Source organism: Acinonyx jubatus, chromosome A1, assembly GCF_027475565.1.
Source record: "Acinonyx jubatus isolate Ajub_Pintada_27869175 chromosome A1, VMU_Ajub_asm_v1.0, whole genome shotgun sequence".
Taxonomy (NCBI): domain Eukaryota; kingdom Metazoa; phylum Chordata; class Mammalia; order Carnivora; family Felidae; genus Acinonyx; species Acinonyx jubatus.
The window spans coordinates 19,812,278-19,830,541 of record NC_069380.1 but is presented as its reverse complement, the minus strand read 5'-3'; the positions used below and the strand labels follow the sequence as shown (position 1 = coordinate 19,830,541).

The window sequence follows — 18,264 nt, the reverse complement described above, 5'->3', positions numbered from 1 at the left end:
GTCTGGTTTTTGGGCGTGTCTCTTTTTCTCTTTGTTTGTTTGTTTCTAAGTATCTTAAAAATCCATCAGATCTCATATATGCAGAAGTTTTGGGCTTCCTTTCCAAGAGCTACTGATCATCGTCATGTGTGGATTGTGCTTTTCTATGGGTATTTTCTTTTTTTTTTTTTTTAAACGAAGGTACAATTCACATAACCATAAAATTGTTTTAAAGTGTACAGTTCAGAGGTTTTTAGTATATTGGCAAAGTTGTGCAACCATCACGACTATCAAATTCCAGAACATTTTCATCACCTCAAAAAGAAACTCCATACCCATTAGCAGTCACTCCACATTCCTTCTCCTCACTACTCCTAGGCAACCACTAATCTACTTTCTCTCAGTGGATTTGTCTATACTACTCTACCTTTCACATAAATGAAATCATACCACATGTAGCCCTTCTGTGTCTAGCTGTTCTCACTTAGCACGATGTCGTCAAGGTCCGTCCTTGTCAGAGTATGTATCAATACTTCATTCTTTTTTATGGCTGAATAATTTTCCATTGTATGAATATACTACATTCTACTTATCCATTAATCAGTTTATAGACATTTAAGAGCCTGGAAACTTTTTGCTTGTTTTCACTTTTTGGGTCCTATAAAATTTTCATGTGCACACTTTTTTATGATATATATTTTCAATGATCTTGGTTATATACCTAGGAATGAAAATCCTGGGTCATGTGTTAACTCTACACTTTACATTTTGAGGACCTACAGACAGTTTTCCAAGGGGCTGCACCATTTTACATTCCCACCAGCAATCCAAGAGGTTCCAGTTTCTCCATACCCTTGTCAACACTTGTTATTGTTCATTTTTTTTCATAAGTCCCTCTTCATGGTTAATGGTACAGACTTTCAGTTTGGTGTGATGAAAGAGTTCCAGAATGGTGGAAAGATAACAGTGGTGGTTGGACAGCAATGTGGATATTCTTAAGGCCATTGAATTATGCACTTAAAATGGTTATGTTGTGTATATTTTACTACATTCTTGTTTTGAATTGTGGAGGGAAAGAAGGTGGGGAGAAGACAAAGACTGGCTTCCCAAATTTGGGTTAAAAAGTAGCGTTGTTATAAAGCTTACATTTAGGAAGTATATAGTTATTCTTAGTTACATTACCTGGGAAGACATCGCCTCCTCTGCCCTCCAGCAATGCCATCCTCTGTGTTTTGGCTTCTTGGTCAGGCTGGAGGCAAGATGGATGCAACCTATCTAACCCCACAACAGTAGCAACAACCACAGGAGAAGAAAACCCCCATCTTTTTTATTGTAGCCATCCTAGTTGGTGTGAGGTGGTTTCTCATTGTGACTTCCATTTGCATTTCTCTAATGACCCATGACGTCAAGCATATTGTCATGTGCTTGTTGAACATTTACATATCTCTTTTGAAGAAATATCTATTTGAATCTTTTCTCCATTTTTAAATAGGTTGTCTTTTTATTGTTGAGTTGTCATGGTGCTTTATATATTCTGGTTATTAGTCCTTTATCAGATATATAATTTGCAAATATTTTCTCCCATTTCATGGATCGTCTTTTTACTTTATTGAGGGTGTCCTTTGTTTTTTTTTCAATATATGAAGTTTATTGTCAAATTGGTTTCCATACAACACCCAGTACTTATCCCAAAAGGTGCCCTCCTCAAGACCCATCACCCACCCTCCCCTCCCTTCCACCCCCCATCAACCCTCAGTTTGTTCTCAGTTTTTAAGAGTCTCTTATGCTTTGGCTCTCTTCCACTATAACCATTGAGGATGTCCTTTGAAGTACAAAAGCTTTTAATTTTAATGAAGTCCAGTTAATTTATTTTTTCTTTTGTTTCTTATGCTTCTTTTAATGTCGTAGCTAAGAAACCATTGTTTAACCAAGATCACAAAGATCTATGTCTGTGTTTTTCTAGCATTTTTATAGTCTTAGCTCTTATATTTAAGTCTCTGACTCATTTTGAATTAATTTTTGTATGTATAATGAGGCAGAGGTCCAATTTCATTCTTTGCATGTGGTTATCCAGTTGTCCCAGCATGATTTTTTTTCTTCCAAGATTTTATTTAAATTCAAGTTAGTTAACGTGTAGTGTAGTATTGGTTTCAGGAGGAGAATTTGGTGATTCATCACTTACATATAATACCCAATGTTCATCCCAACAAGTGCTCTCCTTATTGTGTATCACCCCATTTAGCCCATCCCCCCACCCACCTCCCCTCTAGGAACCCTCACTTTGTTCTCTAAGAGTCTCTTATAGTTTGCCTCTCTCTCTGTTTTTATCTTATTTTATTTTTCCTTCCCTTCCCCTAATGTCATGTTTTGTTTTTTAAATTCCACATATGAGTGAAATCATATGGTATTTGCCTTTCTTTGACTGACTTATTTCACTTAGTGTAATACACTCTAGTTCCATCCCCATCATTGCAAATGGCAAGATTTCATTCTTTTTGATGGCTGAGTAATATTCCAGTGTGTGTGTGTGTGTGTGTGTGTGTGTGTGTGTGTGTCTATGGGTATAAACCATAATATTCTTTATCCATTCATCAGTCGATGGACATTTGGGCTCTCTCCATAGTTTGGCTGTTGTTGATAATGCTGCTATAAACATCAGGGGGCATATACCCCTTTGAATCTGTATTATTGTATCCTTTGGGTAAATACCTAGAAGGGCAATTGCTGTGTCCCAGCACCATTTATTGAAACGACTATTTGTTTTTCCATTGAATTTTCTTGGTACCTTTCTTGAAATTCATTGACCATAAATGAATGGGTTTATTTTTAGACTTTCAATTCTATTCTATAGGCATAAATGTCTACAATTTACTCAGTATTATTCAGTCTTGATTACTATAATGTTTAGAAATCAGGATATGTTAGTGCTTCAACTTTGTTCTTCTTTTTTCAAGAATTATTTGGCTATTCTGGGTTCCATACATTTTCATAGGAATTTTAGGATCAGGTTATCAGTTTTGGCCAAAAAGGCAGCTGAACTTTTGATGATGATGATATTTACTCTGTAGATCAGTTTGGGAATATTGCTTTCTGACAATATTAGCTGTCGCAATCTGTACACGGGATGTTTTTCACTTTATTGATGTTTTCTTCAGTTTCTTTCAATTATGTTTTTTAGCTTTTAGTTTTCAGTATACAAGTTTTGCATTTCTTTTGTTAAAACCCTAAGTATTTTATTCCTTTTGATGCTGTTATCAATGGGATTTTATTTTCAGACTGTTCATTGCTAATATAAAAAAAAGCCATTGATTTTTTGTACCTTTATCTCACATCCTGTCACCTTGGCAAAATCATTTATTAGTTCTAGTAGTTTTTCCTCTGCGTGTATATATTCCTTAAGATTTTCTATATACAAGACCAAGTCATCTGTGAATAGAGATAGGTTTACTTCTTCCTTTCTAATCTGGACGCATTTTATTTCTTTTTCTGGCATAATTGCCCTGCACACCTATCATTACGATGTTAAATAAAAGTGGTGAACATCCTGGTCTGATTCCTGATCTTAGGAGGAAAGCGTTCAGTCTTTTACCATTACCATTCAGTATGATGCAAGCTGTGGGTTTTCTGTGGAGACCCTTTTTAAGGTTGAAAAAGTTCTCTTATATCCCAAGTTTACTGAGTGATTTTTGTTTTCATGACAGAGTGTTGGCTTTTTTTACACGCTTTTCTGCATTTATTGAGATGATCATGTGACCTTTGTCCTTTATTCTGTTAATACGGTGTTTGACATTGATTTTCATATGTTAAACCCACCTTGCATTCCTGGGATAAATCTCACTTGGTCATGATGGGATTTATATATTGCTGGATTCAATTTGCTAGTATTTGTTGAGGATTTTGCATCTTTATTCATAAGGGATATTTGTCTAGTTTTCTTTTCTCATGATATCATTGTCTGGTTTTGGTAAAGGGCAATTTTTCCACTCAAGATATTTTTGAAACATTTCTTCTGGGCTGGCCTTCATAGCCATATAAGAAAAAAATTGGGTGCCTGGGTGACTCATTTGGTTGGGCGTCTGACTCTTGATTTTGGCTCAGGTCATGATCTCACGGTTCATGAGTTCAAGCCCCATGTCGGGCTCTGAGCTGACAGCACAGATAATGCTTGGGATTCTCTCTCTCCCTGTCTCTCTGCCCCTCCCCGACTTGCGCAGTCTCTCTCTCTCTCTGTCTCTCTTCAAAATAAATAAATAAACTTAAAAAAAATTACTCTCGCCTTTTAGGGTCATACCTCACTATTACCTTTAGTTACTAAAAATGATATTACCCAGTTTTATCAACTACCATAATCACCATATTTGGCTTCCAATATCCCTTAGCTTTTTCTTAATATTCCTGAGAAACACGAAAACCACAATGGTAGCATTGAAGTGTATGAGCTGTACTGGGCATTGTTCTAAGCACTTTATAAGAATTATTTTGCTTAATTTTCACAAAGCTAAGAACTAAGCACTACTATTATGCTCATTTCACAAATGAGGAAACCGAGGCTAAAGAGAGGTAAAGTAACTTACCCCAGGTCACTCAGCTAGTAAGAGGCTGAGCTGGGATTCAAACCCTGGCAATGAACTCCCAAGTTCATGCTCTTAACCACTGTGTTTCAGTATTAAGAGTTTTCAAAAAGAATGTGTTTTAAGCATTTATGAAAATTTCAGAAGAGGTAATGCAAAATTGTTTTGAGAATGTCAGCATAGTTGGAGAAAGCATATGTATCTTTTTGGGAAACCGTTCTAAAGATCCAAAACATATATTTATGGGAAAATCTGATACTTCTGTTTAAAATATTGGGCACATTGTCTTGTATGGCAATGAAAACCTTTAATAGTAAATGGTCTTTTCCAGTATTTTTACTCTTGTACAAGTTCTGGAGAGTTTATACAAAAAGACCGTCTAAATGCCATTTCAAACTTTTTTATTTTCAAAGAAAAATAATGTGAGCAATCCTTTTAAAGCCTCCTTGAACAGTAAAATTGCAAATGCCTGGCCCTTGGAGAAATATTACAAAGTTGGTGTGTTGATTCTTCCTGCTCTCAGGACTTATTAGGAAAACCAAAACTTTAACTTGCATTCCTTCCCTCCTGTGCATCAAAGACACACACTGCACGCAGCAAACAGAAAAATATGTCTTATCAAATATAAATATGTTAAATGAGACACTCTATTAGTTGTTGATTAGTCAACAACTTCTTTTCTGCACCTACTATGTGAGATGCCTCAGGAGACAGGAGGTAGCAAAGTGTAGATGCCAAGGGCACAGGCTTTGCACTCAAACAGCCTTGCTTTGAGTTGAGCTCCACCACGTACTCTTTATGTCATCTCGGGCAAGTGTCTTAATCTCTTTAGGCGTCAGTTTTTTCACCTGTAAAATGAGGATAATAACATAATTATGTGAAGATGAAACAAGATAATCCACATAAAGCACATAGGTAATCCACATAAAAAAACTAGTGCCTAGCACAGGGTGAGCACCCATTAAATATTAGTTATTATTAGGAAATTTAAAAAAACTGGGATAGCCTCTCAAGTCATTTACAATATCATAGATAACAGTAATAGGAAGCAGAATGTTCTATACATCCAAAGAGCAGAACATAAAAAGTGTTAATGGGGTTTTAAAGACCAAATGCCACAAAACAGCTGGAGAGGGGAGGAGGGGATCACAATTGCATTGGACTTGGAGGAAAGAGTAGTAACTCAAAGGCAATCAAAGGACATGGAAAAGACCTGTAAAGAACAGCAGAAGCAAAGATACAGAGGTGGGAGAGAGCCCTGTGTGATCAGACTAGTCAGTGTGTAAGGTTTATGAGAAGGAGCTATGAAATACAAAGCTAGAAATGAGGCTGGAGATCCCTGACTTCCAAGTTAGGGAGTTTGGCAGTCGTGGTGTGTATGAAAATATTTTGAATGAGATTTTTAAATGAAAGTTGATGGTTTGCTTTTGTTTTTTAGATTCAGGATCCAAAATCATTTCAATTTAAAAAGCATTTTAAATTCTTGGGGAGTCACCGATCTTTTTGATCCACTCAAAGCTAACTTGAAAGGAATTTCAGGTAACACTTCTTCTTTCAAGCTTTTTGGCATTGTGCTTGGGGGCAGCTTTGTCATACTTTGATTAAGGGATTTTCATCTACAGAGGTTTCAATGGTACAGTCAGAGTTAACATTTTTAAAAGGATAAAGAAAGAGCTTTGCTTTATATAAAAATATGTTGCTTCAGATAACAGTCAAATTTGAGTTGGACTTTGTGGGGGAGGAGTGTTTCTTGAAACCTTTAAGCACCGTTTTGGGAGACCACCTTCAGGGCGAGGTCAATGGCCGTAGAACACAATACAACTCACCCTCCCTCTGCCTATCATGACTAGGAACCTGCCAGAGACAGTGGTTCAACAACAGAGGTCTTCATTCTGACCTCCCACTGTCATGCCAGCCTCACAGTCGCCCTTTGTTCCTCCCTCCTCCTTCTCCCTCCCTCCTTGTATCACTTCTGGCTTCTAATAAGCTAACCTTGAAACTTTCCCTCAACCACCCAACTTCCTTTCTTCAAGTTACTCACGTACCTGTAACCTTGCCCTAAAATGTTCTCCTTCCCAAAGTCCATATTAAATTTATTTGCCCCTAGTGGACATGCTACTACTAATCAATAGGAACTGTATTTGCTTATGATCTGACAGGGAACTTACATCATATATTTAAAAAGAATGGAATGCCAAAACCTTATGTTCCAGAATCCTCTCAGAAACCATTAGATAAACTATTTCTAACTCCAAAGGCTCAGGTTTGTTTCTGCTCTGGATACTAATATCCATTGGCATCTTCATTGACCTTGATGCTTTCTGTGCCCAAAGAGCTTCAGAATCTCCACTTTATTTTTTTTTATTTTTTTTTTAGAATCTCCACTTAAAATGCTAGAACCTCATAACACAGAGTTTTCTAAAGCATTACTCAAAATCTTCTTTTTTAAGCAGTCACACACACACACACACACACACTCACACACACACACACAGGAATTTGGTCCACAAAAGCAGTCTTGGCTTGTGCTTTAGATGTGACCAGACTAAATGGCAGTTACTTATCAAATAAAGCACAGGAGGAAGGATCTATTCTAGAGTGTTTAAAACCCACCAGCTGTGTACTCATTACCTAGACATGCAAAGATATAATCAAAGCACTAGTCAAGTTTGGGCACAGTGCCTCCAACAATGCTTGGCACACTGTGGATATCCAATAAATATTGTTGACTTGGTTGAATGACTCAACCAGAAAATTTCCATGGTGACGCAGGCATAATCTGACACTGTAGGGAATAGAAGAACAGTAGAGTGAAAGGATCAGAGGTCAAGGAAAGAGGAAGGGATTAAGAACTTCAGTATGTTCTATCTGTAATAATGTACAAAATGCAATCACAGTGTCTTCTTGTGACTCCAGACCTCAGCTAGGGCATTCCTGTTGTTGATGATGATACTATTCTTCTTTTGATCATTCTAGTTCAAAACTCTGGGGCCATTTTTACCTTTTCTTCTACAACACTACATTCAGTTAATCACTATGACACTGATTGTTCCTTCATAGCTCTTAATCTCTCTGCCTTTATGTCCTGGAAGTACATCTCAAAGTGCCATTAATCCTGTGTCCTCAAACAGGACTGAGCTTGACCCATATCATGCAGCTCCCCTACTGGTAAAGATTTTCAAGGCCCATAAGCTCTCCTGACAAGATGTAACAAGCAACCTACTTTAGAAAGAACATTCTTTTTGGTACCTTTTTTATAATGCAATTAAGGTCTATGTATGTTTGTTCAAATCAGCAGAAATATAGGCTCATTGATTTAAGTTGTTAACTATTTATCAAGCAGTTAGCATGTGCCAAGTGTGAAGTTTGAATTCAAATATCTTACATGATAAAACACATCAGCCTTATCTTCTCCCATAAAGTTTTGTTCCTCTAATAAGATGTATCACCAAATAATGACCCATCCCTGTTTTTATAAAGTTTTAATGAAACATAGCCACTCCCATTTTTTTACAGATCATCTATGGCTGTATTCCTGCTACACTGCAGAATTAGGCAGTTGCAACAGACGCCATATGGCCTGCAGTTGCTAAAGTATTTAGTATCTTGACCTTTACAGATAAAGTTTACCAACTAAAATATTGCTTTCCAATGCCCTTCTTTAAACATAATCAAGAGACTAGTCACTTCTATGCTTAAGTGGGCTGTTGACTTAATTATAGAGACATGGTGACTGACTCTGTCTAACAAATAGTTTCATCATTCCTAAAATGAGGTCGCTACCACCCATCTCATATCTTACTTATGGAAATAAAATTCCTCAACATATCGCAAACTATCAGCAGAGAGCTTGCCAGAAAATAAGTCATCAGAAAATGCTGGTCTCCCTTCTTACAATTAACGAGAAGTTACCAAGTAGTTTTGTACTATTGACAGAAGCTCAAACTACAGGACATTTGACCTTTTCTCTCCATTTGGTTCCAATGCCCAGAATCACTTTACTCAAGTTCTCCTTCCACATTTAAAAGTCACTACTCGCCTATCTCTTCCTTCATGGCATCAAATCCTTTTTTGCTGCCTGAAAAAAACTTGTTCAATATCATCTTAAGGCCCAACTGAGCCTAGGCTATCATTTTTCTCCCCAGGCACCCTTGATACTACATGTTATAAAGCTTTTAAGAGTGATTCCAGTTTCACTTACACTAAAGATGTCAGCTAGAGATTTATTTCTTGAGTAATCAGAAGGATCAGCAGGCTTTGATACAAACCCATGCTTCCTAATCCAAGAAATACTTCTTTTGCACAAACTTAAACCTTTGAAGAAACTATCTTATTCTTGACTTTTACAAAGGAGTAATTAGGTTCTGAACTCTGTTCGGTAAGAACTACAAGCTCCAAGTTACTACAACTTAAATGAGCAAAGCACACATAGTTGTTTGGTTGCATACTGAAGTTAACTTATGCCACACCAGATGACTGATCAGCACTGCACTAGGTCGGCAAGAATGTCAGATAGATCATTCCCAACTTCAGTTCCCCTCCCAAGAAGGCCACCTAACAACTATCCATAGACAAGTCACCACTGTGAAAATCCCAGCTCCCAGATATAAGCTGAAGTACCCCTCTGAACCACAGAGACCGAGAAGGACCACATTAGAAAGGTAAGAGGCGCAGCTACACTCGGACTGCATCACCCTTCCTCCAGGCTGACACGGCAGTGCACCAAGAGGGCCCTTCCAGGCCTACTACAGTTTCTCCAGTGAGAAAAGGGAGCCAAGGTGGACACCCAACTCTTCCAGGACACTTTCTAGAAGATCTATTCAGATATTGCCTCCTGGAGATAACTAATAATCAGATAGAGATGGGGCGGGAGGACAAGCCTTACATGAACCAGCCTTCAAACCTTGGCAGACCATGTTCCTGCCTGTAGCAGTACCCAAGCAAAGATCTCAGCTAGCAGCAATTCCCACTTACAAAGCCAGCCTGGTTGCCCCATCTTGCTAGAGAGCTTGGTTGGCAGTCCTGCCTGATTCTACAGTCAGTGGACTATACTACCTAATCAATGGACCGTACTACCACTCTACCTTGAAGAAAAGTGAATTCACAGCCCTGCCCGACACCTAAGCATAATCTCAAGTACCATCCATTGAGGAAGCCTGACCAGAGAACTCAGATAGCTGAGAAGCCCATCCTAAAGCTGTGCTTGGGCAGAGATCCTGGCCAAGCAGCCCTGCCCAACTGTTGAGCATATCCTCTACCCCCAAGTAACCAAAGGGCCTGAAGAAATGACCTTGGGAAGCCTTGCAGCCCAGCCCACAGTGTTACCAAGTCACAGAGCCCAGTCTGCATCCCCACCCATCTTCAGGGCACAGCTGGCAGCCCCACCTGAACATGGAGTCCAGCCGGCAGCACCATCCATTTGGGAATCACAGTGTGAGACTCCACCTGACCAGGAAGGATCGTGGAGCCCATCCCATAACTACCCAGTCATGGTGTCCAACCAGTGGCACTACTCTGTCAGGGAACACAGCCTACAACCCCATTTGACCAGAGTTGATTGCAGGGCTAGTGGCTTAACCTGACAGTGGGTCATAGCCAGAAGCCCCACCAAAACAGGGAGCCCACCCAGCAGACCCACTTGAATACAGAACCCAACCAGCAGTCCCACCCAACCACAGAACCCAGCCAGCAGCACCCCCCTGCAACCTCAGAGCACATAGAAAGGCTTTGCCCAAATAGAGATCCTGATAGCAAGCCCCACCTACCCACAAATGCTATCAGCTAATTGGTAAAAGTCTTTACTTGCCAAAGCAAACCTGTAAAGCCTGGAAAAGGAGACTACTTACTTAAATGCACAGATACCAATACAAAGAAGCAAGGACCATGAAAAATCAGAAAAATATGACATCATCAAAAGAAATGAATAAAGCTCCAATAACTACCCTAAAGAAATGGAGATGTATGAACTGTCTGGCAAAGAATTCAGATAATCCTCTTAAAACAGTTCAGCAAACTACAAGAACACACAGACAACTAAACAATATTTGGAAAACAATGCATGAACAAAATTAAAAGTTCAAGAAAGAAATAGAAACCATCAAACAAAACAAAACAAAAAAACTAAACAGAGATCCTAAAGCTGAAGAGTACAATGACTGCACCAAAGAATTCAATAAAGAGCTTCAACAACAGACTCAGCTAAGCAGAGGAAAGAATCAATGAACTAGAAGATAAGTCATTTGAAATTATCTAGTCAGAAGAGCAAAAAAAAAAAAAAAAAAAAGAATGAAAGACTGCAGAAAGCCTATAGGAATTGGGGACTCCACAGAAAAAAACATATACTCATAATGAGAATTCCAAAAAATGAGGGGTAAAAAAGAGAAACTACTTAAAGCAATAATGGCTGAAAGCTTTCCAAACATGGGGAGATGAAAGGGGGTTCCAGATTCATAATGCCCAAGGAATCCCAATAGGTTGAACCCAAAAAAGGCTACACCAAGACACATTATAATTAAATTGTTGAAAGTCAAAGAACTTTAAAAGCCGCCAGAGAGAAGAAACAAGTTACGTACAAGAGAACCCACATAAGATGACCAATGGATTTCTCAACAGAAACTACAGGCCAGGATATAGTGGAATGACATATACAAAATTTTGGAGGGTGGAAGAAAAAAACCAACCCTGTCAACCAAGAATAGTATACCTGGCAAAGTTGTCCCTTCACAAGTGAAGCAAAGATAAAAGTTTTCCAAACCAACAAAAACTAAGGGAGTTTATCACCACTCGACCTGCCTTACAAGATATGCTAAAGGACATTCTTCAAGTTGAAATAAAAGGATGCTAATTAATGTTGTAAAAATGTATGAATATATAAAAATTATTGGTAGTGGTAAATATATAGTCAAAATTAGATTCTCTAATATTGTAATAGTGGCACATAATTACAATAAATCAACGAATTCAGTAAAGTTGCAGGATACAAAATGAACATGCAAGTATCAGTTGTGTTTCTTTATACTAACAATGAAGTACCTGAAAAAGAAATAAAGAAAACAATTCCATTTCACTGATAGTTGCATCAGAAACATTAAAATACTTAGGAATAAATTTAACCAAGGGAGGTGAACTATCTCTACATTGAAAACCACAGCACATTGATGAAAGAAATTGAAAAATATACAAATAAATGGAAAAATATCCTGTGTTCATGGATCAGAGAAATTAATATTGTTAAAGGGTCTATTCTACCCAAATAAATCCTCAGATTCAATGCACTCCCTACCAAAATGCCAATGCCAATAACATTTTCCACAGAAATAGAAAAAACAACTCTAAAATTCATATGGAACCAAAAAAATCCCCAAATATCCAAAGCAATCCTGAGAAAAAAACAAAGCTAAAGGGATCACACTTCCTGAGTTCAAACTGTATTATGAATATATAGTAATCAAAACAGTAAGGTACTGGCATAAAAACAGACACATAGGGAAATGGGACAGAATCAAGACCCCAGAACTAAATCTATGTATATACAGTCAACTAATATTTGACAAGGAAGCCAAGATTACTCAATGGGGAAAAGATAGTCTTTTCAATAAATGGTGCTGGGAAAACTGGATATTCAGATGCAAAAGAATAAAACTGGACCCCTATTTTATAACATTCACAAAAATTAACTCAAAATGGATTAGAGACTTAAATGTCTGAAACCATAAAACTCCTAGAAGAAAACATAGGAGAAAAGTTCCTTGAAATTGGTCTTGGCAATGATTTTTTGGATCTGACACCAAAAGTATAAGCAACAAAAGCTATAAACAAGTGGGACTACATCCAACTAAAAGCATCTTCATAGCAAAAGAAACAACTAACAAAATGAAAAGGCAACCTACAGAATGGGAGAAAATATTTATAAACCACATATCTAAAAGATTAATATCTAAAATATATAGGGAACTCACACAACTTAATTGCAAATAATAATAATCTGATTTTTAAATGGGACAGAGTATCTGAATGAACGTTTTTCCCAATAAGATTATTCAAATGGCCAACAGGCACATGGAAATATGGTGAATATCGCTAATCATCAGGGAAATGCAAATCAAAACTACAGTGAGATATCACCTCATACCTGTTAGAATGGCTATTATCAAAAAGACAAAAAATAAATACTGGCAAGGATATAGAAAAAGGAACCCTCGTGCACTATTGAGAGGAATGTAAATCAGTCCAACCACTATGGAAGGCACTATGGAGGTTCCTCAAAAAAATAAAAATAGAACTACCACATGATCCAGCAGTTCTACGTCTGAGTATGTAGTCAAAGGAAATTAAATCACTGTCAAAGAGATAACTGCACCCTCGTGTTCACAGCAGCATTATTTGCAATAGCCAAGATACAGAAAAAAAACCTAAGTGTCCATCAACGGATGAATGGATAAAGAAGCTGTGGTATATATATATTTTGATGGAATAGTATTTAGCCATAAAAAAGAAGGAAATCCTGCTATTGGCAACAACATAGAAAAACCTTGAGGGCATTATGCTAAGTGAAAAAAATCATACAGAAAGACAAACACTATATAATCTCACTTACATGTGGAACCTAAACCAAAATCAAACCTCATAGAAATACAGAGTAGATTGATGGTTGCCAGAGGCAAGGAGCGGGGGAGTTGGGGAGTTGAGTGAAGGTGGTCAAAGGGTACGAACTCCCAGTTATAAGTTCTAGGGATGTAATGTACAGCATGGTGACTATAGTCAACAATACTGTACTGTCTATTTGAAAGTTGCAAAGACAATAGATCTTACAATTTAATACACGCAAAAAAAATTGTAACTATGTGAGGCAACAAATGTGTTTACTAATCTTATTGTGGTAATCATTTTGCAGTATATACATATATCAAATCATCACATTGTGCACCTTAAACTTACATGTTATATCAGTTATAATCCAATAAAGCTAGGGTGGCAAGAGAAGTGGACAAGAGGAGAATAGAGAAAGCAACAAACCACATCCTGGCTTCAGGGGCCATTTCAGATTCTTTTTAGTAATCTCTCTCTATATCCTGGGCTCGGTGCTATTCCATATTTTACGGACACATTCCATATTTTACAACTAAGCAATAAAAAGAGGAGAAAGATAAACTAGAAGGAAATTCTGGTAATAACTTTTTTAAAGCCACTTAATTTGTCAATAGTAAGTAATAATAATTGGAAAGGCAAATAACACAGCAAATGATGTTTATCCTACATTATGAGAAGCTGAGGATCAAATGTTGGGATATTGGTTTACATTTTCCAAGTCTTGTGTTTACACAATGTCATTAGGAAGAAGACTCTTAAGCCTTTTGAGACTGATCAACCACACACAAAGAATGATGGTCTCTACGAACAAAGGGGAAAGAGGTCTCTACGAACAAAGAATGATGGTCTCTACGAACACTGAAACAGTCGTTTGGGTGAAACTTGCTGAAGACCTATTCTGTACTGTACCCCTATGATTTTATAGATACCAACCAACATTTCCTTACAGGTGAAATCAGACTCAAGAATATTAAGGCAGCTGTTTTATGGAGAAATGAAACAAATGTACAACATGAAGAGTGTCTATTATTCACTCACCCAACGTTTACTGAACACATAGATGTACCAAGCATTATTATGTTAGGTGAAGTAAAAAAGGTTTAAAACTGATAAAATAGCTTCTGCCTTCTAGAAGCTAACAATCTAAAAAGAAAGGTTGACATAAACACTTGACAATATTATGGAAGAGTGGAGAGTATGCCAGGAGGAAGGGTAGGAAGAATCTTACTACTTTGCTTTGGATAATGAAATGTAATATAGGAGCAAATGGTTTATAGGGGGCTACACTTTCCCAGAATGCTAATCTGGTCAATTTAGAGACAGGGGATGGTGTGGGTCTTTCTATGGTTAAACACTACATATTACAGTCTTCCTGCAGAGATTCACTACAAACAATAGCAAATAATCAGCTCTAAGAAGTCCACTAGTAAAAACAAAAGCACAAAACTATTCAACCTGCATTTCCCATCTTAATTCATCATGGAACCCTTTTTATAGAATAGCACCTATAAACAATCTGGGAACAAATTTGGGGAAAACAGGTTGTATGACCCTCAATGGCACAAAGCAACTGCCAACAATGCCAACAGGAAAAGATGAGCCCAAAGTAGGAAGATTCCTCCGTGCTTGGATTCTTCTAGGTTGACTTCATTAGTTGCATAACATTTCAGTAGCTACTTGACAAAAGCAAGCAAATAGGGATCTGTAATACAAGATCACACAAGAAGAAAAACGCAAACCTACAGATGACTCCTGAATTCTTATTTTGATCACAAATGTTGGTCTTCTGAAATGTTAAGTCTTACCAGAGATATAATTTAAGAGAGGTGTGGATGCTGGGGCAAGACAGGCCACGGATCTTGGCTGTGCCAACATGTAACTGTCAATTATCGGGCCACTCCTATAGTGTGATGGAGAAAAGCTCTTTAAATGAAGCTCCTTGACTGCAGTATCCAGAAATTGTAATAGCCAAGTCTATCTAACCAAAGACTCACTCATACCAATTGGTCCCATTTTTCACACTGTGTCAAGGTGCCTGGTCTCTAACACAACCACATTTACTACATTTTAGCTGATACAGAGTTTCATAGTGAACTTCGGCTAACTTCATTAACACTTATTTTAAATGTTCAGACACCATACCATAGTCATGAAATCACAGATTAGTAAAACCTCATGACCATCAAAGAATCATTTTTTTTTTCATCCACAGAATTCTAACTCTGGCACTGCATTTGTTCGTTCAACGAATGAGAGAGACAATTAATTAGAGATAAATTTACTTTCTAAAAGATCCTACAGATCCTAGAGAACCAACTAGGTCTCTAAATCAGTCTAAATAAATCAGATTCTTTACTGGTTTTAGGACAAATGATACCAGATCAATGTTTCCATTGATTTTTCCCTTCCGCTGGCCCTTGTCTGGTCCCCTTCAATGATGCTGGAAAATAACTGTTTCTTACAACAAATACAGCCAGCTCACAATTTCCTGGGTATACCTTATTTAGAAGATGGATGAACCTGCTGCACATCCTATACTCGGCTGGTTTTATGCTCTCACGACATTCATTTGCTTCTCCTTGCATGTGCATGAAAAATGCAAAACAATTTAATTAGTCTAAGATGAAACACAGCTCTCTCTAAATACAACATGTATATTGAAATGACTATTTTAAGGCTCATGCCACAGACCCCTTTCCAGTGGCATGCGAGAGGTGACTAGAATACACTTTTTGAAAGGTGGCATTGTTTGTGTGGAGGGGTGGGGTAGAAATGGGTGCTGCACGGTCAGAAAACCTACAAAGGCCCAAGTTCTACTTCTATCAAGTGCATGACTTCAGATCACTTAACAGCTCATTCTCAAATGAAAGGGTTGGTATAACTGACTTCTGAAGTTTCTTCTAGTTCTAAAGGTTCTTACTTTCCTTCAATATTATGTCAAGTACCATTTCACTGTGGAGAGCTGTTTAAAAATGATTAATGGTTAAATTACAAAAACCTGTCAGTTCCTCCAACTTAATCACTCCTATTCCTATTTGCTAAGCTTACATCTTTGAAGTTGATAGCACACAACTATTATAGTTCTGACCTCTCATTATCTTCCCAGATGCTAGCCCATGCAAGTTAATTGCCTAACTGATATACCTCAGTATATAGAATGCAGCTTGAGACACATTTTTAATACACTGAGTTATGCCTTTTAAGGCCCATAGTACAAACCTGTAACTGTCATTTAAAAGTGGCTCTGAAAATGCAGTCCAAGAAAGCATTCAAGGGAAACCATCTCAGAAGCCGGCTGAAAAAGGATTCTTGGACTCCAGAATCTGCATTTTGACACATCCTCTGGTGAAAATACTGGCTGAGGATTTCAGTATTAACTACAAGTTACTTGGGAAAATTAACATTGAAAAAACAGGGCCCAGCTCTAAATATTAATTTGGGAGGGGTTATTTATCAAACTCACCAAATCAGAGGTTTTGAAAGTTACATAAAAAATCGCAGCTTCAGAATTTTCCAAACAAATCTCTCCCTAGCTATAGTAAGCAGCATGAGACTGTCATTAAGTGCGTTCTTTAAAAGTACACTCAAATCCTTAAGCCAAATGCATTAAAAATGGAAATAAGCAATTCACATTTTTATTTCTTGGGATTAGGCCAAGATGGCTTTTATGTTTCTGAAGCGATCCACAAAGCCAAGATTGAGGTTTCCGAGGAAGGCAGCAAGGCGTCTACAGCCACCGGTATGTTCATCAAGGGGTCAGCAGTGCTCAAGTCACACCTCTTGCCCTTCTATGCCTTTGTTAGGTTTATCCAGTTCAATCTCCACATTTCTAAACTTTCCCACTCAAAACCCCAAGTCCAGATGTGGTATATGTGGTATAGCATTTTTTAAAAAGGAAGGTTAACACACAGAGTTTGAAAAATGGCGAGAGAAGAGAAATCCAGTTTGAAAAGGATTTGTACCATCATCCCCATAAACAAGGGATGAAGTCATTCTGAAAATTACCTTCAGTAAGGAATTCATTCCATGGAACATTTTGAAAATGGGACACAGGGTTGCTAAGTGGCATCTTTTCTCTTTAATTTTCCCATTTGTACCCCATCATAACACTACACAAATACATTAGGATGTTCTGATTTCTTCAGAAATCAAGGGATATAACTGACTTCGGCTCCAATTTTAATAGTGACTTCCCTCAAATGAATAAAAAATGTAATAGTCTCCTATTCTTTCCCTCCTGCAGCTCTGTTGTTACTGAAAAGGTCTCGGATTCCTTTTTTTAAAGCAGATCGGCCATTCTTCTTTTTCCTGAGAGAACCCAACACAGGTATGACAGTATTTCTGGACACCATTCAGATATATTAAATATTTATCAGCATCTCTCTAGCAACAAGCGCCCATTTGTCCACTGCAGCCTAAAACAAGCATTCCTTCTAGCTAGTTTCTATGGTGCTTCAGAAGCTTCCCAGTTTCTTGTCGCGTATCCTGAGAAAGGGGAACATTTCTTAACTACAAAGGAAACTAATACCCTCCGTGTGGTTTTTGGCTTTTCGGCTCATTTTTTTTGTTGATGTGGATTTTTAAAAATTCAGGTTTCTACTGCTGGGTAAGACTCAGACAGATCATGAAAGTAATGTAAGTGATTCATCTTGAGTCCCCCCCCCCCCCCGCCCCGGCCCCCCATTGTTGCCTCACTTTCTCATCACTGTAGGACAAAAGATATAGCTCCTTCAGGGCACTCATGTGTCCAAGGAGTCTTTCGACTCAGCAACCCCAGTATTCTAGTGAATGCACCTAGATTTCTATAGTTTTTCTGTTGGTCTTTCTCAAGCTGGCCGAAATTACACAAAAATCAAGTGTTTGCCCAAGTACTTCTTAGTTCCACTATACAACCTCATCTTAAGCCAGAAATGGTATGGACCAGGCAAAGCCTCAGCACATCAGAGGGACAAGCGGAGCTCCTCTCATTTCTGCGATGAAAAAGGATTCTAAGTATTCCTCTCCGTGTTTCCCCCTCCCCCCTCCCCATTATTTATCAGCCTAGGAAGGAAAAGAGATTCTCAGTAAAGAGTTGTTGGCAAGTCGAAACAATGTGTTAAAAAGAAATAGGATGGAACAAGACTAA

General features: G+C 37.9%; 1 protein-coding gene and 1 long non-coding RNA gene across 3 annotated transcripts in view; one reads left to right on the top strand and one right to left on the bottom strand.

The window, feature by feature from the left end:
* The window catches only part of SERPINE3 (serpin family E member 3), a 33,525-nt gene that overhangs the window by 13,497 nt on the left and 1,764 nt on the right, over positions 1 to 18,264 (top strand). For both annotated transcript variants that reach the window (XM_027064773.2, XM_027064772.2), the window contains exons 6-8: positions 5,989 to 6,089; positions 16,792 to 16,878; positions 17,383 to 17,466. In XM_027064773.2, the coding sequence (XP_026920574.1) occupies positions 5,989 to 6,089; positions 16,792 to 16,878; positions 17,383 to 17,466 (272 nt within the window). The remainder of the gene's footprint in view (positions 1 to 5,988; positions 6,090 to 16,791; positions 16,879 to 17,382; positions 17,467 to 18,264) is intronic.
* On the bottom strand, positions 9 to 17,775 carry LOC106972667 (uncharacterized). Its single transcript, XR_001429875.3, has 4 exons — positions 16,359 to 17,775; positions 15,638 to 15,717; positions 14,945 to 15,039; positions 9 to 5,398 (listed from the first exon to the last, which is right to left on the bottom strand). It is a non-coding gene; the product is annotated as an uncharacterized LOC106972667 (long non-coding RNA).